We start from the raw sequence: 25,357 nt of genomic DNA, 5'->3' as shown, positions 1-25,357 counted from the left end.
GGTACTTTAGCATCACTGCCGAAGGAACTCCCTACCATCTTTCTTACTAGGAAGTGGGTGAAGAGTTGCCAGAGTGGCCATTCTGTGGCCGAGGTGCTCCAGATACCACTTCCAACCTTTCTTCCTCTCGGAGCTGGCGAGGAAGCAGGGTTCGTTGTGCAACGACCAGAATAATCTCCGCTCATTTTCTAAAGCTTTAAGGCTGAAAAGAAGGCTGGTCGAGGGCACAGTTGCCATGGTGAGCAAAAAATGTGGAAGCCTATTTCTAGCCCTTATGGCTGTGAAACATAACACAAAAATTGGATGTGAACAAAAATCAGGACAGTTTATTGCAGCTTGGCGGAGGCAAGCAGTGGGAAGAAGAACTCGAAAGTTTTCAGTTACTGATTGATTAGTTCTTTCCTGTGGCTCCAGAACCTGATCACTTCATAAGATCAAACTGGAACCCATCAGCTTACTTGTCACACTTTTTAGTCATATTGTTTAATAAATGGAACAGAGAATTTGCAAAATCACTCTAATCAATGTAGTTTCAACATAGATTTATGCTATATGTATTCACCCACCCCCAAAGCATAGCTCTATGTTGTCTAATGGCTTCTGTCTACCCTGTTCTACAGCAAAATATCTGTGTTTTGCAGTTTGTGGAATGTTTGAGAGATTCTTCCCTTTTGTTCTTAAAAAAACAAAGGGATTAGTGTCATTTTTCTTTGCTAATGGATTCACCAGCAAAGCAAGAGGTGAGCATATAATATAGTGGTTCTTGAACTTCTTTCTCTGGGCCACACTTTCAGAATAAAAATTTGCTTGTGCCGTTTTGATTTTTTAATTGATAAGAAATTCTTCGGAAAACAAACAAAAAACCCAATTCGTAGCAGTGCTTGATTTTGAAAATATAGCCTTCTATATTCTGTATGTATATATAGATAGATATCGACAGACAGACAGATACTATACTACACTGAAATATTTAAATGTTTCCTTGATTGTCCTTGCCACACTTGCCATCCTCTCCTGCTACACCAGTGTGGTGCATCACACCCTTCGAGAACCACTGATACAAGGTGTTTTAAAAGGCTGCCTTTTTCTCTCTTCCCTGCCCCCTCCAGATTTTGACGATTCACTTTCTCTCTGGAGAGTTGTATCTACTCAAAGTCAATCTCCAAGTTCGCAGTCAACCTCTGACACTGTGGTGAGTTCTAAAATGACAAGTTACCACTGTAAGGGGAGCTCAATACTGTTTAATTGGATTGTTGGAAAAACAGAGGTCCCATTTTCCAGGTAACACGTTTCTGCCGCTTATTTCACTTACACAACCGCAGCTTTGTGTGCTTGGCTGGGAACAATTAATAAAACAGAAAGTAGGTGGGGTGGGCCAAAAGATGGGCCAGTGGGTGGTCTGGGTGCAGCTAGGCCCCCTCTCCCTACAACCTTCCTTCTCTGCTTTTCTGTGGGGCTGGACTGGGCTCCTCTGTTCAGGGTGAGAGAGCGGCAGCAGCAGCAGCTACAGGAAGCAGCTGAGCAGCAGCAAGGAAAACTCAGCACACAGAGAGAGACCTGTTAAGAGATCCAGTACTGTAAGCAAGCTGGAGGGTTTAACAGCTCCCTTTGAGTTGGGTTTTCTAAATAGAAAGAGAACAGGAAAACCCAGTAAGTGGAGTGGGGCAGTTGGGGTAATTTGGAAAGAGAGGTTCTTTAAAAAGAGGGGAAGGTTTGCAGGGAGAGAACAGAAAGTGCAGCAGGAGTTGGTGGAGGAGAGGCCTCAGCCGCTGGCAAAAGATTGAGGAAGGCTGAAGGAAGGAGAAGAAGCGAAGTTATGTGCTTCCTAAGACCCCAGTAAGCAAGCTTGAAGGACTTAACAGCCAGATCTTGGGAGGCGAGGGGTGTTCTGGGGGATGTTGTGGATTTATGTGGTTTTGTTGATGCATGTGATGTCCGGAAACGTGAACCTCACATAAGGTGCAAGTTACCTGCACTTCGTCACATAACCCCTCCTCACGTTTCCTTTTCAGTTTCTATTCTTATTTATTTTACCTAGTGTTTGTTCCAATTTTAACAAATTGAAAGCTACGGGTTTTCACCAGGTAATAATAGAAGTATTGCACAACTTACTGTGACTTCTATGACTGTCAGTAATTCTGTGAGGAAGGCCCTTTCATCCTGAAAAATAGTTCACTCTGAAAATCTGTTAACTGTTTTGCTGTCTTGTAAAAAAAAAAATGTCCACAAATAGCTTTATCTTCCATAGACAGGCTGCTGTGTCATATATGACATATCAAGAGCCCCCCCCCCAAAAAAACCCCATTTTCACCTGCTCGCCTGGAGGCAATTCTTATTCACCAGTGGTGCGAAGAATTTGCATGTGTATTGTGAGTGTTCTGGTTTAGATACTGGAAAATTTCTATGTTCAGCCTCCATCTCACTGGCAAGCCATTATTGGAAAAGGCTTAGCTGGTGCAAGAAGCTAACAAGACTTATTTTTATAACTAGCTGAAATTATTATTGATTTTTTATGTATCTTAAGACCTTGTTTCCCTTGAACTCTAAAAATCCAAAACATCCAAGTAGCACAATTTAGGAATAAAGAACTCTGTAACTCTGTGATGTTTTCTGGGAGTAAGTCCTTTTCACTAAAAATGCCTAAAAAATCTAGTTTATTATATCCCATCCTTCTGTTTTTAATTATGTAAATTACTAACAGCGCAAGCTGATGCTGGGCAGAGCCAGCTATTTTTATATACCTAACCATTGAAGTGATAGAGGTAATTGCTTTAAATTTAGGCTGCATTTCAGAGATCAGTGAACACAATTGGGTTTGTTATTCCCTCCCCCCCCCCCCGCATCAATTCTTTCTGTTCACACATGGTGCTCTTTGGATTCCAGCAAATGAAAGTTGCCCATTAGTAGAAGCATGCGACTCTCAACCTCAGAGTTGTGAGTATGATCCCCATGTTGGGCAAGAGATTCCTGCATTGCAGGAGGCTGTAGTATATGACCCTCATGGTCTTGTCCAACTCTGATTCTATGAATATATATGGACATTTGTTAACAGGAGGCAATGTAATTATTGGTTCTACTTCCTAGATCATTTCCTCATTGCCATCTCCAGGCTGTGCTGTGGAACTGCAGCTGCCCACCTCACCACCTATAGCTAGAATTTGTGATGTGCCACTTAATCGGCTCATGGCGCAAGGTAAGCAGCTGTAATGAAAATGATTCATTTGGAACAAATCACTAACCATGGTCCTGATGCATGCCAGGGGCTCTTTCCTACCAACCCGCTCCTAACAGTAACTTAACAGGGACATGGGTGGTAATGTGGTCTAAACCACTGAGCCTCTTGGGCTTGCCGATCAGAAGGTCGGCGTTTCCAGTCGCCATGATGGGTGAGCTCCTGTTGCCCTGTCCCAGCTCCTGCCAACCTAGCAGTTCTAAAGCATGCCAGTGCAAGTAGATAAATAGGTACCGCTGTGGCGGGAAGGTAAATGGCATTTCCGTGCGCTCTGGTTTCCGTCACGGTGTTCCGTTGCACCAGAAGTGGTTTAGTCATGCTGGCCACATGACCCGGATAGCTGTTTGTGGACAAACACCGGCTCCCTTGGTCTGAAAGTGAGATGAGCGCCGCAACCCCGTAGTCGCCTTTGACTGGACTGAACCGTCCAGGGATCCTTTGCCTTTATCTTTTACCTAACAGTAACCTCCACTCAGCCCCATGTTGTTGCTCACTTTTGCAAGTCTCACAGTGTTCAAGCTGTGGAGAGGATGATAAGGTAATAGCTGAATGCACAGGTCTTCCTTCAAATATCTCAATATTGCACAGTTTAATTTTGAAGAGCTCTAAACTGAGTGATTCCCCAATTTCCCTGTCCCCCCCCCATGGACCACTTAAAAATTGCTGAAGGCCTTGGTGGACCACTTAACAATTTTTCTGTCTATAGCAATTGTGCTGTGCTAGACGCTATATGATTTTTAATTGTATTTTTATTGCTTTTTCTGTTTCTTACATATTGTATTTTATTGTACGGCAATTTGCATGCCATAGAATTCAAATTGCAATGCAATAAAATACAATGTAAGAAATAAAGGAAGCAATAAAAATACAGTTTAAAACCACTGTGACTATTTGATGCGGACATGCTGCGGACCACCTGAATGAAGCTTGAAGACCTTAAATTGGGAACCTCTGCTATAAACCGTATTGCGTCCCACCCATATCTAGGAACCCTGTCCTTCCACTCCTGTGGCCTCTAACCTGGACTGCTCATATTTATCCCAAAGGAGAGGCATTCAGTTCAGCAGCACATCAGCAGGTCTTGTGTGACGTTTCACATATGATGTTGGTTAGAGCATAGTGCTGATGATGCCAAGGTTGCAGGTTTGATCCCCATATGGGACAGCTGCATATTCTTGCACTGCAGGGGGTTGGACTTGATGATCCTCAGGGTCCCTTCCAACTCTACAGTTCTATAATTTTCATTTCTATGATTTCAGACGAAACTGATGGGAAGATAGGAAGCTGCCTTATACCAAGTCAAACCCACTGAGTCATCTAGCTCAGTACTGTGTGCACTGACTGGCAGCAGCTCTCCAGGGTTTTCAGGCAGGGTTCTCTCTCAGCCCTTATTAGACATGCAGAGGATTGAATCTCAGACCTTCTGCATGCGAGGCAGATGCTCTGCCACTGAGCTCTGCCTTTTCTCCTGCTCAGCTCCTCAACTCGTGTCCGATGAGACATATACCGCCTTGTTTTATGTAAATCCATTTCCAAGTAGCAACACTACCTGCTTGTTTTGTTCTTTCTCTAAATTGTGTGTTGTAGGTCAGAGTGAAACAACAACGACAGTGTCTTCAAGTCCGCATGACTCCCCGCAGTCTACCATCAGACCCAATCAGTGTGCGGTGGTCACCCCCCCTCTCCTGTCAGCAGTGTGCGGCTTGCTGGACAACCTGCTGATTGTCACTCCCAAAGACACCGGCGTTGCTCTTCAGCAAGCACAGACACTAACTGCTCTCAGTAGGTAAGAGATCAATAGCTATTGAGGTCACAGACGAGAGACTGAATGGGACAAGCGCTACCCAAAGCCTTTGTTACAGATATTGATCGAGCCGCTGAGTATTCTGAGAATTCAAAGTTATCCTTTTAAAATCGAACCAGGAGAACCACAGCATTTTGCAGAAAGTAGAGCAGATTTGAAATCTCTTTATAGTTCAGCTACTTTTACTTTACTTGGACTTTTGAGCAAAGCGGTAACTTGTCTTTTTATTACGGTGGACGATGAAGTCCTCGGATTGCATGCTACAAGCATAGACAAGTCATGCTAACTGGAACACTTGCAAAAGAGTGTACTTTGGAAGCACTGGCAGATACATTGGTATAAATCCTTAAGGTGTTTATAGGCAGTGAAACAAGCGTTGTATGGTAAATGTGCTTGTGATTTATTTATACCCTCTTAGCATCATTATTCAAGAGGGACAAGAGAAACCTTAGTTGCTTAGTCTGCTAATAACATAGTGACAGATGCCAAGAGCTGATAGCTCTGAAGTCCCCAGTTCAAATCTACCACTGAGCACAGACTTGTGAGAAGACCTAAAGCCTTTATTCTAGGAGTATTGCTATTTTTATCATCCTGGCTGAACTGTAGCAACTTACAGTTTGTCTCCAAGGAAACAACATCCCACAGCTGACTGCAGTGTATTGCACTTCCCTTCTCTGTAATAAGCGTAGGACAGCCTTTTGAGAGTCAACATCGTTTGAGTGAGGACTATGAGAGGTGGAATCATTAGGATCCTAGCTTAAATTAGACTTTTAAATAGGCTGCTGCTGCTAAACCTACCACATCTTCTAGAATGTTCACTATGTATGTGGACATTTCCTCAGGTACACATACAGGCTTTCGTCTGTTTGGACACAACTGGATGCCATTTTGAATCAAGATGGCAGGCTGAACCTTTCAAAGCATCACTGAAACAAACTTTTATGGGAGACTACCAGATTCCCGCGGGTTAAGGAAGGGTTAACTGGGTTGGGGAATGAGCACGAGCTTTGATGAAGGCAGGGTACCAGTTTTGTTTGGGACATCAGTGTGGGGCTTGGACTGATTTAATTGTCTCTTCCTGCCTCACGCTCCTGATCAAAAACCCACACCACTTTCCCTACTTCCATCTGCGTTTTTCTGGAAAGAGAAAAAGTCTAAATTCTGTCATTTTGGGCTATTTTAGCTCCCAGTCATGTCTTACCTAAGACTTTCACTAGTGGGTAGAAGTGCTGTGCTGTCCTCCCTCTGGCAGATGGCATAATGTGAACTGCAGCCTCCAGCTGAACATTGAATCACTTCAAGCCGGAGTATGAAACCTGTGGACAAGTCCCCTCATCCATCATAAATGGCCATGTTAGCTGTGGCTCCTGCAAGTTGCAGCCCTGCATCATCTGGAGGGCTGCAGTATTCCATCCCTGACTTAGACATCCTGTTTGTGTGACTTGTCCTATCTTCTCCACCCCACCCCAAATTTTTGTTTGTTTCTGGAGGGACAGAAATTGCTTTTCTTTGCAATTTCCTGTCATGCTAACATGGAGAACCCACTTACATTGTCCTTTCTATAGTGGAGGGAAGGAGGTGCACTAGGCTTTTGCAAGGCAAGGAACCCAGGTAACATATGAGTGAGGGCAATGTTTTGAGGGTGGGAATTACTGTCTTTGAAGTATCTGTTGTCTCACACATTCTTCAGACATGCCAACAGTCTAGACCAGGGGTAGCCAATGTGGTGCCCTCCAGATGTTAAAGACTACATATTTCATCACCCCTTGTCATTGGCCATGCTGGGCACAGGATGATGGGAGTTGATGTCCAAAAGCATATGAAGGGTATTATAGTCTAGGCTACAGTTCCACATTGTGTCAAAATGTTAAGTTTATGCCTGTGTCCTTAACACAGTTGTCTTTGTTTCATGGTAGTCTAGTAAATTCCAGCTTAATAGAGAGATGTATCTTGGAAATGAAAGCACCTCTTCCTCAGCCTTTTCATATGGACTACACAAAAATTCAGGTTGGTGGCATACATATTTCTTTTCTATTCCATTCTCTTGAAGTGTATGGGTAGGATGCAGCACATGTTTTAATTATTGAAAGGCACAGGTTTACACCCTAAATGTGCTTTAAAAATACAGATCAACTCTGAAGTAAAGGCTGTTGAGTTGAATGGAGGTTTTTTTTCAAGTCGGTGAGTTGTAGGGTTGCATCCTTAATAATCTTCCATTTTATTGATTCAGTGAACCCCATGAAAGGTGCTGCTTCTTTTTGCTTTCTTTTTCTTTTTTTGAGAAAAATGTGTTTTTGCTTAAGGGAAAACAATTAGAATTGAGTAAGAGAGTTACGTACAACTCACTGTCAAAAAGAAAAGGTGTTGGTGGGAGTGTTAAAATGCAAACCCACAGCATTTTGCATTTTGTATAGTGGTTGTACATGTATGTGGGGGTGGGTTGCAGAAAGGGGCAGGGCGAAGTGGAAAAAACATTTTCCCCTTTTAATCTCCCCGCTTCTCTCCTTGAATGCTACTTTACTCCTAATGAGCCATTCCCCAACCTGGTGACCTCTAGGTGTTTTGGATTACAACTCCCATCAGACCTGACCAGTGGCCATGCTGACTGAAGCTAATGGGAGCTATATTCCAAAACATCTGGAAGGTAACATGCAAGTGTTGTGGCTCAGACAGACCACTTCTCTGCTGCAGTTGAGAAGCAGCAGTCGTTTCCAGATTTGGCTTCCTTCTGCCAGTCACCCTGGGCCTACAGAGTCAAAAGGAAACATCATCTGGCCTTAGCCAGCAGCAAGAAGACCATGTTCCTCTGGGAGGCTCTAACCCTTGCCTCCCAGGAAAGGGGTTAAGGGGGAGACCAGCATGGTACCATCTTACTGGCTAGTTAAGGAGCAGCTGTTTGAACCCTTGCTTTCTTTTCCTTCCCCATTATTTTTCTCTCTCCTTTTGACATCATGTTTCTGGGTTTTTTGTGTCTTTTAGTAAAGCATTTAGGCCAACCCTCCTCCAACACACAATCCTTTTAAACCTCCTTTAGCCTAATTCATGGTCACATCAGAATCTGTACACCTTTCTGACACCAGTGTTAAGTTTTGGGGGATACTTGGGAAGCTAGAAACTCTGAAGAACAGTAGTCTCAAGATTTTTCTGCATACCTGTCACAAATCCAGACCTGAAATGGTTTGGGAGGGTGGAGCTGGTAGGCCCAGATTGTTCCGGGCAACCCAATCCAGGACTGTTTTGACCTGACTCGACCAAAGCCCAGTTCTGCTCGAATTAGCCAAATTCATTTCAGGATTGGGGCTGTGGCTGAATCTGGAGCACAACCCTAGTTCAAAGCTCACCAATTCTGGTCAAAACTGAGGTTTAAAAATACGTGATTAGCAGCTGTTGGTTTCAGTTACCAGAGCAAATTCAGCCAGAAAGAGAGCAATGGCAGTTTAATCATGAAAGGCAAGGGTGAGGAATCTCAGGCCCAATAGCTGAATGTGGTCCTCCAGGACCCTCCTTGCCCTAGGACATATCTTTCACTGTCCTTGCTCCATGTCCTTCTTGCTGGAATGGGATCTTGAACTGTGATAACGCCTCATGTTTGTCTAGTAGATGGAGAATGGAAAGGTGTGTGTCCCTGGGTAGCAACAGCTTCTCACACACATACACACACTGCCGAAAGACATGTGAACGCTTGCTTGCTGTAGCTGAGAGAGCTGGTGTGCTTGCACAACCACGTGCCGTGAAAGCTCATCTCCGTCAATTATTCAGGAACTTTTGGAGCCTTGACTAGGTACTCTGTAGTCGTAAAACTCCGGTAACTGGGTTATGCGGTGCAACTGAACGTGAGCAGTGGCATCAAAGCTCCTTTGATCTCACTTCTCCATGGGAATCTTTTTCTGAATGAAGGGAAAGATAAAGTGCGAGCTAGATCAATAATGTGCCACATCAACTGCAGTTTAATCACCTTTTTTTTTTCACACGATGACTACCCGCTAGCTTTTCAGAAGTAAATGGGAAATGCCATATATTGAAACTGTTGCGCTGCAATTGAAATTTGTTTTATCATTAGATCCTTGAGAAAGAAACCTTTTGGTATGTGTGCTTAAGTTAACAGATGCCAAATAAGAAAATAGTACAGAACTGAAATGGGTATGGTGGTTTTTGGACAATTTCCTTGAACCCATAATGAATCAGGCCTCTTCTTTTCTAGCCCCATTTTGTGAAAAGGAACAAAACTACTCTCAAAGGGGCAAGTATTTGGGAGCAAATGGAACAAGGATCATGGTGTAGATTACACTTGGTGCATAGTGTGCAGCTCTCTCTCTCTCTTTTTCCTCTCTTTAATAATAATAATAATAATAAATTTTATTTATATCCCGCCCTCCCCAGCCGAAGCCGGGCTCAGGGCGGCTAACAACAATAAAACAGTACAACAGTACAACACAACACTCAAAAATCATTCATTATAAAATTAATTCAAAACAAACCACTGGCAACCATTGGGCCAGAGCTCCGCGAAGATTGCCGAAGGAGGGAGTCGGGCTGTGCCCTGGCCAAAGGCCTGGTCGAACAGCTCTGTCTTGCAGGCCCAACGGAAAGATGTCAAATCCTGCAGGCCCCTAGTCTCTTGTGACAGAGTGTTCCACCAGATCGGAGCCACAGCCGAAAAAGTCCTGGCTCTAGTTGAGGCCAGCCTAACCTCTCTGTGGCCTGAGACCTTCAAGATGTTTTTATTTGAAGACTGTAAGTTTCTCTGTGGGACATACCAGGAGAGGCGGTCCCATAGGTACGAGGGTCCTAGGCCGTATAGGGCTTTAAAGGTTAAAACCAGTACCTTAAACCTGATCCTGTACTCCACTGGGAGCCAGTGCAGCTGTTATAGCACCGGGTGAATGTGATCTCGCAGTGAGGACCCCGTAAGGAGTCTCGCTGCAGCATTCTGCACCCGCTGGAGTTTCTGGGTCAGTCTCAAGGGCAGCCCCACGTAGAGCGAGTTACAATAATCTAGTCTGGAGGTGACCGTCACGTGGATCACAGTGGCTAGCTCAGGGCGAGAGAGGTAAGGAGCCAACTGCTTAGCTTGGCAGAGATGGAAAAATGCCACCTTTGTTATAGCTGCAATCTGCGCCTCCATGGAAAGGGAGGTGTCGGAAGATTACACCCAAACTCTTAACGAACGGTGCTGGCACTAATTGCACCCCCACAAGAGATGGGAGTTGCCCCTCCAGTCCCATATCATCCCGTCCCAGCCATAGGACCTCTGTCTTCAAAGGATTTAGCTTCAACCGGCTCCCATGTAACCATCCAGCCACAGCTTCCAAACATGTGGTCAGTGTGTCTGGGGCCGAGTCAGAATGGCCATCCATCAACAGATAGAGTTGGGTGTCATCAGCATACTGATGGCAACCCAGCCCAAAACTCCGGACAAGCTGGGCGAGGGGGTGCATAAAGAAGTTGAAAAGCATCGGGGAGAGTATCGCACCCTGAGGTACTCCACACACCAAGGAGTGGCGTGATGACAATACCCCCCCAAGCGCCACCCTCTGTCCCCGACCAGAGAGAAACAAGCGCAGCCATTGAAGGACTGTGCCATGGATCCCCACGTCGGCAAGGCGGTGGTCCAGGAGTTCGTGATCGACAATGTCGAAAGCTGCTGACAGATCTAGAAGAATCAGCAGCCCTGACCCGCCTCGATCCAGCTGTCTACGAAGATCATCTGTTAGGGCAACCAGAGCCGTCTCGGTCCCATGACCAGTGCGGAAGCCGGACTGGAATGGATCCAGAGCCGATGTGTCATCCAGAAACCCGCCAAGCTGTTCAGCAACCGCTCTCTCAACCACCTTACCCAGGAACGGAAGATTCGAAACCGGGCAGTAATTGGATAGATCTAAAGGATCTAATGATGTTTTCTTTAAGAGCGGGCGCACCACTGCCTCCTTCAGTTCCCCTGGGAATGTCCCCGTGCCAAGGGACAAATGGATGATATCCCCCAGGAGGGCCTGCACCTTGTCTGGACACGCTCTTATCAGCCAAGACGGGCATGGGTCGAGAGGACAGGTGGTGGGCTTTCCAGCTCGGAGGAGTCTGTCCACATCGGCTGGGGATATCTGGTCGAAGTGGTCCAATACTGGACCTGAGGACCGTCGAGGGTCCTCCAGTTCCTTTATTGTATCCAAATTGGCAGGGAGGTCATGGCGGAGCAACAAGACCTTCTCCGCAAAAAAGCTCGCAAATGCCTCACAGCTGTGTGTCAAATTGTTATTTAAATTTGGCTGTCCCTCAAGGGACGTTAAGACCTAATTATACTAAATAATTGCGCCGGGCGAGAGGTAGCGGATGCAATGGAGGCCGAGAAGTAAGACTTCTTAGCAGCCTTCACCGCCATCTCGTAGGTTTTCATAAAAGCCCTATAAGATGTTCTTGAGGCTCTGTACACTTGCTTATGAGCTGAAGGATGACTGGTTGTCCATTGGAATCAGAGCTGAGAAGCGAAGAGTCAAACCTCTCATCCTTGCATGCTGTAGTGTCAATGAAAATTGCCATCTCTTTGGTGGATTTCCTTTTGCAGCCTTCCTAGGTACCCAGATTTCTTGAAAATCTCATTATATGCTCAGCTAGGCTTTCCTATAAGCATGGGAAGGTGAGGAAGGTGCCTACTATGTGCCTAACAGCTGTTTATTTTTATTTTTTAAGCACAGTATTTTTCTTTTTAAAGGAATCAATGTACTAATCGCAGGCATTCAGTAGCCAACCTTCTTGGCTCCCCTTGTTTCAGTTAAAGGTTAGAGTAAAACCATCATGGGGTAACATCTCCCATGAGGCTTTTTCAAATCAGGAAGCGTGGGCAGACCTGAGGTTGCCAAGGGCTGGAGAGATGTTTAACAGGAAGAAGTAAAGTCCCACCTGCAGAAATAAAGTAAGCTCAACCACCCACCCACCAAAGTTGTAAGGAAATTCAAAAGAGAAAGAGGCAGAAAACTGAAAACTTTATTCAACAGGAGAAGAAACATTTTGGTTTCAGCACAGCACTTACTAAAACCACAGGAAGTAAGCCATCAGATTCTTGACACCTTATGCTGCACATCAATCACAAAGCAAGAAGACAATTACTATTACAAGTGTGTAATAGTACCAGTATTATTAAAGAGGCACTGTTGCTTCTCATGTGGAATGGACCTTGGCTTTAAAATACCATTCTTGTTCTTAGTGACTAATGACAGTTATTTGGATTTTACTCCTATTAACGCCTTCAGTTTCTACCTTTCCTTGTAAACTTGCAAAGTCACTAAGGAGGTAGTAATATCTGGTTCTCATCATGCTTTCTGTGAAATAGAAATGCGGTGGTAATATGTGGTTCTGGTTATGCTTTCTGTACAAGAGACCCAAAATACCACACAACCTTCTGCTAAATCTCGTAATAACCCAACCCCATGGCTGTTTACAAAATTCAGTAGAACTTAATTTCAGATACTTGGCACTTGGGATTGCAGGCTACAGTCTTCAGTTGGATATTAACAGTGTAATCCTTTGCATTTTTATTTGGAAGCAAGTTGTTCTGTATGCAATGGTGTTTATATCCAGGTGAGTGTCATGGGACTGCATTCTAAGAATATCACATTTTTACTGTTGAAATATTTGCATATATTTCACAGGCGGTTCATAACTTTCTTATCTCTTATATTGATTTAATTTTTTTTTTAAAAAAACTTCTCATTGTCAAAAATAATTGCTGCAGAAACGTACTACAAGTATCTGAGCCAAATCTTTTTGTTGTTGTTCAAACAGGTTTTGTTTCTACTGCAGTTTGTTTCATCTTTGTCCCAACTGCTACAGTCTTGCTTGCTGGTAGACACTCGCCTGGTGATGCAAGATGCATTATTGACACCTCTCTTGGCTCATACCTTTGTGGTTCTTTCCATTGGCTGCAAGGATGGCTTAGGTAATTGTGTGATAAGGAGTATGTTACTGAAATGCTTTGAACATGAGATCTGTCATTTGGTAGATCTCAAAGTTGAGTTAGGGGGACGCGGGTGGCGCTGTGGGTAAAACCTCAGCGCCTAGGACTTGCCGATCATATGGTTGACGGTTCGAATCCCCGCGGCGGGGTGAGCTCCCGTCTTTCGGTCCCAGCTCCTGCCCACCTAGCAGTTCGAAAGCACGTCAAAGTGCAAGTAGATAAATAGGTACCCCTTTATAGCGGGAAGGTAAACGGCGTTTCCGTGTGCTGTGCTGGTGCAGGCTCGCCAGAGCAGCTTCGTCACACTGGCCACGTGACCCAGAAGTGTCTTCGGACAGCGCTGGCCCCCGGCCTCTTAAGCGAGATGAGCGCGCAACCCCAGAGTCGGTCACGACTGGCCCGTACGGGCAGGGGTACCTTTACCTTTACCTAAAGTTGAGTTATTTTTGATGTTTAGATCCCTGAAATCTTGTTTCTATATTTTGCTGATGGGCCCTAGCAGCGGCAATATCTCTGTGTCCTATTGCCTGGAAACAAAGATTTTACATGACTGTCATACAGCAAAAAAAGGGCTGCCCCAGGCCAGACTTCCTCCCGGCTTAGTGTGCTTGTATATATGGCTGCTTTGCTGCTTCCCTGCTACAGGGAACCAAGCCGTGGTCTGGCTTAGTTATACTTCCCAACCTGGCAAGTTCATGTTATTGCTTCAAACAAACCACAAGCTGTAACCATGGTTTGTTCTTGGTTTACCACTCATTGTTTGTTTGTTTTATTACAAATTTTATTGATTCTTTTTTTAAAAAAAACAATGACCAAGCGTAAAGTGTTGTCTTCCAGGGGAAATACAGATGCTAAGTATTGTATGCAGTCATCCAAATGGCATCAGAATAGACATGGGAAATCTTTTACGTTACAGATTAAACTCACATCCACAGGGTATATTTCAGTCTAGAGCATTAAGATCATTTCTCCATAGTGGCTGCTGTGACTGAGGCGGTAAGGAGATTACTGCACTATTGTAAATAAATGATATAAATTGAGACCATATGGAGTCATACGCATCTTTCTCTATTATTCCTCTTATCGCCCTCCAATCTTGAATTAAGTGCTATATTCTACACATATTGGAGTGAGACAGATCATGAGACTGGGTTCAAACATAAAGCTAAGACAGATCATGGCTTAGCTTCAGGTAACACAGCAGGAGTGAAGCAACTGATACTTTCTCACTACAACAGCACTCTTGCTCATTCGTGCTAAACCATATTTTGGTTTAGCTTTGCATGTGAACTAAGCCAACGTCCAAAAGTAGTAATCCCTTCTCACTTTCTATATGGGCACTGTATATTAATACTTACTGATCAGAACTATGTGGTTTTTTATTTGTATGTTTAATTGGCAGGGCCAGAGATAACTGCTGCAGTTCACCAAACTTGGGAAGACTCATTCAGCCTTCTCACTACTCTGTTAAGAAAATGTGGCCATGCCTCTCTGCCATTTGTGACTGCAGCTCTTGCAAAGCATTGGATTCCAGTAATTGGTAAGACCTATTTTTCAGGTGCCTTGATATATCTGCACAGATAATGATAACTTAAGACCAGAATGTGAAATTTTCAAAGGAACGTGTTTGTTGGAACCACTTTTGCTGGTATTTGATTGCATGCTTGTAAGTTTCTTTATTTGCTTTTGTTTACCACGTTCAGGGCTCAACGGAACTCATTCTCAGCTCATAAAGAGATGAACCTAGGTACCGTATTTTTCGCCCCATAGGACGCACCTAGTTTTTTTGGGGGGGGGATAAAGGGGGGGAATTATTCCCCCCCAGGTGCAGGGCTGCTATCCGCAAGCAGTGGGAGAGCTGCACGAAGCCAGAAGCCTGGGGCGTGCTGAGCTCAGCGCGCCCCAAGCTTCTGGGTGCAGGCAAGCTCTCTGCTAGCCATGGGAGAGCTGCGTGAATTCGCACAGCTCTCCCACGGCTTGCGGATAGCTTCCTGAAGCCTGGAGAGCGAGAGGGGTCGGTGCGCACCGACCCCTCTTGCTCTCCAGGCTTCAGGAAAAGCCTGCATTCGCCCCATAGGACGCACACACATTTCCCCTTCATTTTTGAAGGGGAAAAAGTGCGTCCTATAGGGCGAAAAATACGGTGTTTGTGTGCTTCTATAGTGATTCTAGTCCTTGGTGATAATGGGATGAACTGGCCCAGTGCCATTTCTCCTCCCTCTCCCAAAGTGGCATGAGGACCAAATGAAAAAGGAGGTAGCACTTCTGTATATTTTAATAATTGTGTAGAGGAAGGACTACTGACAGGTGTAACTTGAACAGGAGTAGCCCTCCAGATATTTTTATGTACAACCACCATAAGCCATTTTCTTACCCATTGCCATGCATATGCTTTTTTGAACCCAGTGCCGTAATATGTAGTTAAATATATTTATTTCTGTAAATACTGCAACATTAAACGCATTATCTTTTTTTTTTTGTATTTTAGAAACAATATGTGAATGTATGCAATTCTCCGTCAGAGACCCTGAGTTGTGTGTGGCCTGCTTGCAGTTCCTTGCTGTCCTGTTTTCTGAAGAGGGGAAAAGAGAGCTCAACAGTAAAGAGAATGCTTGCTACCACCCAACAGTGGTTTTCCTTCTAGATGAGGATGAGAGGAGCCGAGATTCTGTGGCCAAACTCTGTGAATTAATAATTCAGGTAGAAATTTATAATAATCCAATTTCAGTGTGGTGCATTTAAGTCTTACTAGTTACATGGGCATCTATCCCACATACTTTGCTGGCTTATTCATTTTAAGTTAATCAAAACAATGTGGTGGGGGGGTTGCCCCTCTCGGTGGGAAGGGACTCTATGAAAAGATTCAGCCTGTGAGGCTAATGCAGCAGATCCTCCAGGGTAGCTTAAAAAGTTGCAGCCCAGTTGTGCACCTGCTTACTTGGAAGTAACATCTATTGGTTCAGTGGACTGTGCTCCTAAGTAACTGTAATTGTAAAGACATTGGAACTAATTGTAAAGACGGCGTAAGTGCAGGCATTCTGCTTTCTCACAGACATCTGCTTTGCAAACAGGATGCTGAACTAGATGTGTCGTTGCCCTGATTCAGCAGGCTCTTTTTATGTTCTTATGCAGGGGTCGGCAAAGGTTTTGTGGCTTGGGCCGGTTCACGGTCTTGCAGACGCTGCGGTGGGCCAGAGTGTGTGCGTACACATGTACAAACGCTATTTCTGGTGCGAAGGAGGTGTGCACAGCTTCCCATTGGCTTCCTGCAGTCAATGGGAAGCCGGCCAGCGTCACGGAAGGCAGTCTCTGCTCTGCTCCGCACCAGTTTAGCACGGCGCATGGGAGCCAACTGAGTGGGCCGTGGGGGTCCTCGAGTGGGCTGTGGGGGGTCCATGGGCTGGTTAAATGACCCTCATGGGCCGCGTGACCCATGGGCCTTAGGTTTTTGACCCCTGTTCTTGTGTATCATTGATATTTGCCATTGTGTCACCATATGTGGGTGAAGATAAAGCAAGCAGTAATTTGACTGGAAAAGTTGAAAATCTGAAAGGAAGGGAAGGTGATGCAGAAAAGAAGTGTCAGATAGAGTTGTGGGTGCTCTTGAAGAAAGGCAGAAGAATAGTGTGAATAGGATTATGGGAGGAGGCGGAACTGGCTCCAGGTTTGAGGTAACCCTCTGATGGGCCCATGCTTCTTTCTGCGGGCTCTGTGGACTTTCCTGGCTGTGGAAGTGTTTGAGGCACCATTGAGCAGCAGGGCCGAACTGTGCTTTTGCTATTGTTCTTTGTTTCCCAATATATCCAGAGGAAGGCTTGGCCAAGAGCATTGTGGGAAACTCAAAGGCTGGCTTAGAACCAACCACATGGAGCTACTCTAATGCTAGACCAGGGGGTGGGAATTAAGGAGGTGGTGCTAGGGAAGGCATCTGCAATGGGCCCTACCAAGACATTGGAGTTATGGCAGCTGCTTGAGGTGCTGATGCAGGCTCTGATAAGAGGGATTGTTAAGAAATAAGAGGGGTTGGTGGCAGCTGTCTCTAGCATGAAAACAATGTTATTGGCTTCTTCCAGAGATGCATATCAGTTTCACTAAACTTTGTTTGGGACCACATAATTCCTCTATTTTACACACTCTTGAGCATACTTCTCTTATTAAACATAAGTGAAAAAGAAGAACTGAATCCATAAATGATTTTTCTATCCTAATTCTAACATGCCCATATATTTGTGACACATTTTAATATTATATCAAAACACGTGACTATTGAGTTCTTCATAAATAACAGTACTGTCCTATATTTACATAGAGTAAATCCCACAATATTCAGTGGAGCATACTGCCAGTAAGTGTAGGTTTTCAGTCTAAGTCTGAATCAAGCCCTCAGAATATCTGCTAAAGCTAGGGGTGTGGAGGAACATTATTTGGCTTTCAATGTATGTTTATTTTCCTATTAAATGTAAGTTGAAAATCTCCTTTGTTATCCCACCCCTTTTTGCCCCTTTGAAATGAAATTTTGCTCTGAGACATGGCAGTGTGTTTGCCTTAGCTTTAGTTCCCTTAACTGCAATATTCAAGTGGTCTGAAAATATTGAAGCCAGTGTCTTCTAAATTTGATTGCTTTATGGACTCAAGACTCTTGGCATCAGATACAGGATAATCCCATCCCATCTTAGCCACAGTGCTGTTAATGGTATTATAGCTGTCTATAAGCACCCTCTTTTCTTTTTCTTTGAGACCTTGGTAAAATATTCTCTTGCGTACTGCTGATCGATATCTTTGCAGAAACAATTCCTGAAGTATTTTACTTCTCTATTTCCCTGTGTAAATTCTTTCTTATTTGATTTACTGCCTTCAAAATCAGGCTCTTAAGCCATGGAATAGCAGTAAAATACTGAAGCACTTCATTCCTTGCTATTCTCAGCTCCTTTTTTTACCAAGTCAATGCCTATAGTTCTGTTACCCAGCGGATTGGGCTTCTAACCCATTTCTTTTGAGCTTTTTATTCTTGCAGTGAGTTCTTCTGTAGATGATGACTCTGGTGAAAATATTACTTCTGCTCAAGTACAGGTCTGAAAAATCTAGCAGACCATTACTGTCTAGGACCAAATAGAAGTCAGAAGATAAGCAGATCTTATTTAGGATGTTATATTCACCAACTGGCTAAGGCCTCAAGCCGGTTCCTATTCCAATTTCTTTCCATTAATATGACCTGCTTCAGTTTAAATGAAACTAAAATAACTTCCTCTTAAATGACCCATTCAGTGTTTGCTATCTTCAGTCTAACGATGATCCTAATTGTGTTGGAGGAGGAGATTATTGTAATGGGAATCAATGTTCTTGAGGCAGCAGGTCTGGATCCAGTGTATTTTAGTGGGAATGCATCTTTTTATTTTCTGTAGGCATTACTTCCTATTTGCACTCGGTGAATTGAAATGTGCACGTTCAGTTGTTTGTCTGTCCTCTCTGCATTCTTCCACTCTGCTGTGTTGCTTCCTCTCTCTGCTTGCATTTCTTAAGTGATAAAATAACGAAATAACAGCATATCCAGCAAAAGAATATTTATTATATTTACATACATAAAACAGGAGATTTACCCCCTATTATCCCCCTGTGCACCCACACGCCCCCAATTTTGGCTCTGGAGGGTCAGGAGAAAACACCAGAATTGTTCCAACCAGCAAGCTGATATGCTTGTGCAGACAAAATGCTTGTGATAGTCAGTAATTTCATCCATAGACTAACAGGAGGAGGGTTTCAGAAGTTTCACTTAAGGACATATATATATGTTGTATATTTGTTTTTGTTTTTTCCTGCTATCCTGTGTCTGACTGTAACACAGTATGCGTTGACAATACGATAAAACAGAAAAGTAAATAAAAATAATTTTAAAAAGAACACACACACATATTCAAAAGTGAAACTCATGAAGAAGTATGTATTTATCACAGAAGATAGTAAAGGAAAGCACAGATGAAAATAGGAACATGAGTGAAAAGAGCTTAAGAGAAAGAGAAAAGCCCATGTTGGGCTCCCATGAAAATCTTAAACCATACAGGTGAACCCCATATGGGGACAAAGTGATTCCAATTCCTCTGTATGTTGATTAAAATTTGCATAGGACTAACAATCCTGTTTTGTGGGCCAGGTTTGTGCAAATTCCCTCCCCTCCTCCCCACAACATAAAAGAAAATAACAGGTTGGGGGGGGGGGGGAGAGATTGGCTGCATACATTTTACAAGCCCTAAAATGTGGTTTAGTGTTATGAGCCTTGGGTTTGTGCTTTCCCCATCCCCAGTGTGGACATAATTTAAAATTGAAGTTTTCTGTTTTGTCTTTCAGTGCCATTTAGTATGTTGTTTGAACTGGACAAACTGTAGTTAATCTTAAATGGTTTATTGAAACAAGCCTGCTCATACAAAAGCAGCCCATACATATTTTTAAATAAGAATGAATAGAGACCAACCTACTTAAAAAGAACTTGGCTCATTTCAGTTAACCATTGTTAGGATCAACCATAGTTTGTCTGGGTTTTAACAACATAGCAAGCCATGGCTAATCTAAAACAGAAATGAAAGTTTCCAAAGCTCCTATGGCACAGCTGCAAGGAGCGGGGAGTACATGAGCCTGAGGTTTGCCGCAAGGTGTTCTTGTAATGTTAAAAACAACATCTATTGTATAAAATCTATACCGTTTCAAAAAGTATCTCATTGTAAGAGACAGCAAGAGACAGGAGTAATAAAGGAACAATCAAGAGGCAAGATTATATGCTGATAAGTGCTGAGGTTGTGAGGACCACCCTTGCCTTCTAGTTTTGCCACAGAATCGCTTTCCTTGAGCATCCTTTGTATCTTGGCTGTTGGATGCTAGATGTTTTTAAGGTGTCCTTGGAAAACTTGGGTTTTTCCCCTGCTATGTGACCATGTAAGCTAGAGCAAACACCACTAGTTCTTCAGTTTCTGTGCCTTGGAACTCACATCTGGTGTTAAAGTTCCCCTTAGTATCCAGTTGGCTAGAGAACTGTGGCTAACCTATTTGCTATGACAGGCATAGGCAAACTTGGCCCTCCATATGTTTTGGGACTACAACTCCCATCATCCCTAGCTAACAGGACCAGTCTCAGGGATGATGGGAGTTGTAGTCCCAAAACATATGGAGGGCCGAGTTTGCCTATGCCTGTGTTATGACATCTGAGCAGACTTACCCACAGCTCCACTGAGGCAGAGATATCAGAGGTCAAAGGGGGGAATTTGAGGGTGGAATGAAAATATAGCCTACCTGGCTGGCAGGCTCTTTGACAGCTTGGTAATAACTCTGTCTCTGTGAAAGAAGTTTCCTGAAAAGGGCAAGTGACACTATTGCAGTGGCTGGATTCACATGCTGCTTTTTAAAAAGGCATGTAATTTCAGAGAAAGCAGTTAGAGTAGCAAAATCAAAGCAGGCACTGATGTAAGAGCCAGGTATATTGAACAAAGGAGACCAAAGAGGGCCTGAGGTTCACATCTAGAGAAGGGGAACAATAGTTTGAAATCATCTACATTGAAGATTTGATAAGTGTCATGACAAAAAGATAACTCATCATCACTTTTCCACTCACTGGTTATCAGCAGGAATAAAAAGGATGGCCACTTAAAATAGGAGGAACCTGTCAATCCAATCACTTCTGTAGAAGTATTGGGTTAATTTGCAGATATTGCCAAGGGGCAAACTAGATGCGGCAGCTGAAGGTCCACATGTTAGAATGTTAATGAGCTCCTATAAAGAGAGAGGGTACTAAAGGCAAGAAGGAGTACTTCAGCCATTTCCTCCAGACCATTTTTCTCTTAGTGCGGACTGTAAGATGGGGAGTATCCCTTGCCAAGAGAGAAGCTGCTGTGGATACGTTCCAGGGGGGAAGTGTGGGGCAGGGAAGGATTCAGTGACACCTTCCTGCCCAGCCAGTGGATTGGAAGAAGGCCATCAAATTGTGCCTGATTCCAGACAACACTGAGGACTCTGCTATACAGCTGCAAATAAAACATTTTAAGTGTGTTTCAAGTGTGACACTAGATGGCGATGGTGAGCATTATGGAAAATTCAGTGTATTTTTAAAACCTTTTTTTTTTTTTTAAAAAAAAGCATTTTCAGAAAGTTTTTTTGTATGTGTGTAGATTCCACCTGAGGCATTTTGGGTTTTCGGGGGAGGGTTCCTGTGCTGCTAAGTTTCATTGAGATTTAAATTTTATTATGTTGTACTGAATGCATTTTATGTGTGATGAAGGACAGTCTAGAAAACAGGTAAGTAAATGTGTAAATGGAATTTGCAGACATTTAATGTGCAATTTCCTGCAGGATATGTTCTCTAAATTTTCTATGTGGTAATCAATGTTGCTTTTTTGGTAGAGCTATGAAGGAAAATCCTCTCAGGATGTGCTGAAGCGAGTTGCTGCCAGTGCTTTGCTTCCCCTTTTGGCTGTCAGTAAAAGTGCCCAGAAATGTGCTTTGGAAGGTGAGCTGCCTTGCTATAACACACACTGAGGTTGTCCTTACTGTGTAGGGAATGCAAAAACAGCCTTACACATCTTATTTAAAACAAGTGTTCCCAGGTCTACTTTCGGTGACATGCAAAACCAAGAGCAGGATCGCAATCATACTAAGGGGTCATACTAATCATACTAAGACCCACATAAGGTTGTGATGGGGCAAGTAAAGCGAGCACAAGTTGTGGGCTTACTGTACTTACTGAACTATGGAAACTATTAATTTTTCATGAACTTAGTATGTATAATCATTTATAGGTACCATTAAACAGACATATCTGCTCAAGTGGTTCTGGTTCAATGACGGGTATTTAGAAGTTCTGAATTAATGCACGTTAGTGTCTTTTGTGTTTCTGTATGTCTAAAACGTATCCATATTTGTAATTCTAAGTGTTCATTATCTTCTCCTGGCCCTGAATAACCTGTTTATAGACACACCATAGCCAAGCAGTGCATTTTGAATGCCCTTGAATCTATGAGAGCCTCGGAGTAAATCCCTTGTGGAGAACCTTGCATTTAGACAGTACAGTCTAGGTGGGAAAACACAAGGGTGATGTCGGCATGTATTTTAGCACTCTGTTTACTTCAGAAACTTGAAGAACCATTTTAAAGGTCTCCCGTGGCACCAATGTTAAGGTTCAGGCAGGAAGATCTAGTATTTATTGATGCCTGAGCAACCTCAGGGGGTTGCCATTCCTCTTGCTTGCAAGTGAGCAAATAAGAACAAAATAAAAGCAGTTATTGGTATTCCTTGTGGGTTGGTTCCAAACTTGTGCCTCTGCAGATGGATGGGTTCCTTCAGTTCACAGAGAGAACCAGGACCCAGCAGAGCTCCCCAATGGAGGAAAGGGGGTGGGGAAGATGGTTTTCACTGATCCCCTGTACCACCTCCCATGTCCTGGAGGGTCTCCCCACCTGCCAAAGGAGCTTTACAGGAGGCTGCAAGGAGGAATTGGTAAAAAAAAATATTACACACTGCGACTATCTCCTTACTCCACTGTGTATGAAACCTAACACTGAGCAGCGTACCTGCTGATATTTAGAATCATAGAATCATAGAGTTGGAAGAGACCACAAGGGCCATCGAGTCCAACCCCCTGCCAAGCAGGAAACACCATCAGAGCACTCCTGACATATGGTTGTCAAGCCTCTGCTTAAAGACCTCCAAAGAAGGAGACTCCACCACACTCCTTGGCAGCAAATTCCACTGTCGAACAGCTCTTACTGTCAGGACGTTCTTCCTAATGTTTAGGTGGAATCTTCTTTCTTGTAGTTTGGATCCATTGCTCCGTGTCCGCTTCTCTGGAGCAGCAGAAAACAACCTTTCTCCCTCCTCTATGTGACATCCTTTTATATATTTGAACATGGCTATCATATCACCCCTTAACCTCCTCTTCTCCAGGCTAAACATGCCCAGCTCCCTTAGCCGTTCCTCATAAGGCATTGTTTCCAGGCCTTTGACCATTTTGGCTGCCATCCTCTGGACACATTCCAGTTTGTCAGTGTCCTTCTTGAACTGTGGTGCCCAGAACTGGACACAGTACTCCAGGTGAGGTCTGACCAGAGCAGAATACAGTGGTACTATTACTTCCCTTGATCTAGATGCTATACTCCTATTGATGCAGCCCAGAATTGCATTGGCTTTTTTAGCTGCTGCGTCACACTGTTGGCTCATGTCAAGTTTGTGGTCAACCAAGACTCCTCGATCCTTTTCACATGTACTGCTCTCAAGCCAGGTGTCCCCCATCTTGTATTTGTGCCTCTCATTTTTTTTGCCCAAGTGCAATACTTTACATTTCTCCCTGTTAAAGTTCATCTTGTTTGTTTTGGCCCAGTTCTCTAATCTGTCAAGGTCGTTTTGAAGTGTGATCCTGTCCTCTGGGGTGTTAGCCACCCCCCCTCCCAGTTTGGTGTCATCTGCAAATTTGATCAGGATGCCCTTGAGTCCATCATCCAAGTCGTTGATAAAGATGTTGAATAAGACCGAGCCCAAGACAGAACCCTGTGGCACCCCACTAGTCATGATCTTGTGATTTTTGTATGGTTAAATATTTGATAAGGATAGCATGTTTAAGGAACAGCCAGCAAAATGTTACATAGTGTCTCTAAAAAGAAAAATCATACGGAACAATAGCATCCATATTTACAGAACCAAAGCAATTTACTTAATAATCCCTTTCCAGATGTGTGGTAAAAAAACAAGAAGTCCCAAAACTTGCATGTCAGGGCCGAAGATGTGAATAGTTTGAGCCTGAGTTGCATAGGTTCTCATCCTACCATTGTGTTCTGGTCAGTTGAATCCGTAGAAAAGAAATAATTGTACATTGAAGACACACTCTTTAAACTATGAGCTAATTGTAAAATAGGTGAGACATATTAACTGCCCGTTGAAATCCTCCCAAAGTAACAGGATTTATCCAGCAAGCTAGCCATACCTTTCTCTGAGATGCTATAAACTGTTAGGGGCAGTTTTCCACTGGACAGTCTGCAGTTCCTGCTGGCCCCTGAGCATGCTCATTCCTCATTGGTCTAGTTTCCTTTTGTGGACTAGGGAGGGGCTCCCCATTTTTATTTGTTTTTTTAACTCTCTCTCCCGCCCATCTGCAAATGCCACGATGCCCTGAGAATGACGATGCCTCCCTAGAGTCTGCTATTAGGGGGACTGATTGCTTAGTTAAATTCAAATGTAGTAACTTCAAATGTTAATTAGGCTTTGGGTACTTAAGCTTGTCATTTTGCATGCAGTATGTCACCTGAACACATTTTGTTGTTGTTGTTGTTCTAGAAATAATATAATGCACTTCCATCAATATAAATTAAAATAGAAAATGTGACTCGTTGGTTACTGATAGAATGTCTGATACTTCCACATTTTACAAGTACTGTGGTACCTCGGGTTACAAACTTAATTCATTCCGGAGGTCCGTTCTTAACCTGAAATTGTTCTTAACCTGAGGCATGCTTTCGCTAATGGATGCTCCCGCTGCTGCCTTGCTGCCGGCGCACAGTTTCTGTTCTCATCCTGAGGCAAAGTTTGTAACCTAAGGTACTGCTTCTGGGTTAGCAGAGTTTGTAACCCAAAGTGTTTGTAATCTGAGGTGTTTGTAATCCAAGTAACCACTGTATTTTAGTGTAGGCAGGTTTGTTGATAGAGTTCATTGTTCATTACAGCCAACCTAATAGAAACCTGCTTGGAACAGATAAAGCACATTCATGCACAACTGAACCTAGACTCCTTGAGGCCTGGAAAAGCAGTCCCTAGGAAAAAGGTAATTAAAAAAGAAAATTTGCAAAATTGATATTAAAAGTTTGGAGTTTCTCCTACTGATGTTGCAGAGCACAGTCCAGTGCATGTCTACACACAAGTAAATCCCACTGTGGTAATTGGGGTTTACTCCTGAGTAAATGTGTTTGGGGCTTAAGAAAGAGTGTGTGGTATAGTGGTTAGTGTGTTGGTCTGGGATCAGAGAATCTTGAGTTCAAATCTACACTCGGCCATGAAGCTTATTTGGGGACTACAGTGGTGCCCCGCAAGACGAAATTAATTCGTTCCGCAATTTTTGTTGTCTAACGAATTTTTCGTCTTGCGAAGCACGAAATCCCATAGGAATGCATTGAAAATCAATTAATGCGTTCCTATGGTCAAAAAAAGTCCAAACAAAGCCAAATTTGGTACAACAACAGTTTATTAACTGCTCTTTAAAGTCACACATACTGTAAAGAGCAGTTTGAAAATTTAAGGGAAAATAAATTAACTTTATAAACAAAACATGTCTTTGTTTTTAGTCAAAGAAAAAAAGTCCCGAGACATTTTCGTCTTGCGAAGCAAGCCCATATGGGAAATTCGTCTTGCG

The 25,357-nt window shown here is 43.5% G+C and overlaps 1 protein-coding gene across 3 annotated transcripts in view; it reads left to right on the top strand.

The window, feature by feature from the left end:
- The window catches only part of RTTN (rotatin), a 92,173-nt gene that overhangs the window by 50,749 nt on the left and 16,067 nt on the right, over window positions 1-25,357 (top strand). For 2 of the 3 annotated variants that reach the window (XM_083518449.1, XM_083518451.1), the window contains exons 34-42: window positions 1,110-1,192; window positions 3,085-3,193; window positions 4,820-5,018; window positions 6,953-7,043; window positions 12,813-12,966; window positions 14,387-14,524; window positions 15,473-15,684; window positions 21,367-21,472; window positions 24,675-24,772. In XM_083518449.1, coding sequence (XP_083374575.1) covers window positions 1,110-1,192; window positions 3,085-3,193; window positions 4,820-5,018; window positions 6,953-7,043; window positions 12,813-12,966; window positions 14,387-14,524; window positions 15,473-15,684; window positions 21,367-21,472; window positions 24,675-24,772 — 1,190 coding nt within the window. The remainder of the gene's footprint in view (window positions 1-1,109; window positions 1,193-3,084; window positions 3,194-4,819; window positions 5,019-6,952; window positions 7,044-12,812; window positions 12,967-14,386; window positions 14,525-15,472; window positions 15,685-21,366; window positions 21,473-24,674; window positions 24,773-25,357) is intronic. The other variant, XM_083518450.1, reaches the window with a different exon arrangement.

Source organism: Podarcis liolepis (genome assembly GCF_965112155.1).
Source record: "Podarcis liolepis genome assembly, chromosome: 8".
In the NCBI taxonomy this organism is placed as follows: domain Eukaryota; kingdom Metazoa; phylum Chordata; class Lepidosauria; order Squamata; family Lacertidae; genus Podarcis; species Podarcis liolepis.
This window is presented reverse-complemented; position numbering and strand designations above follow the sequence as displayed.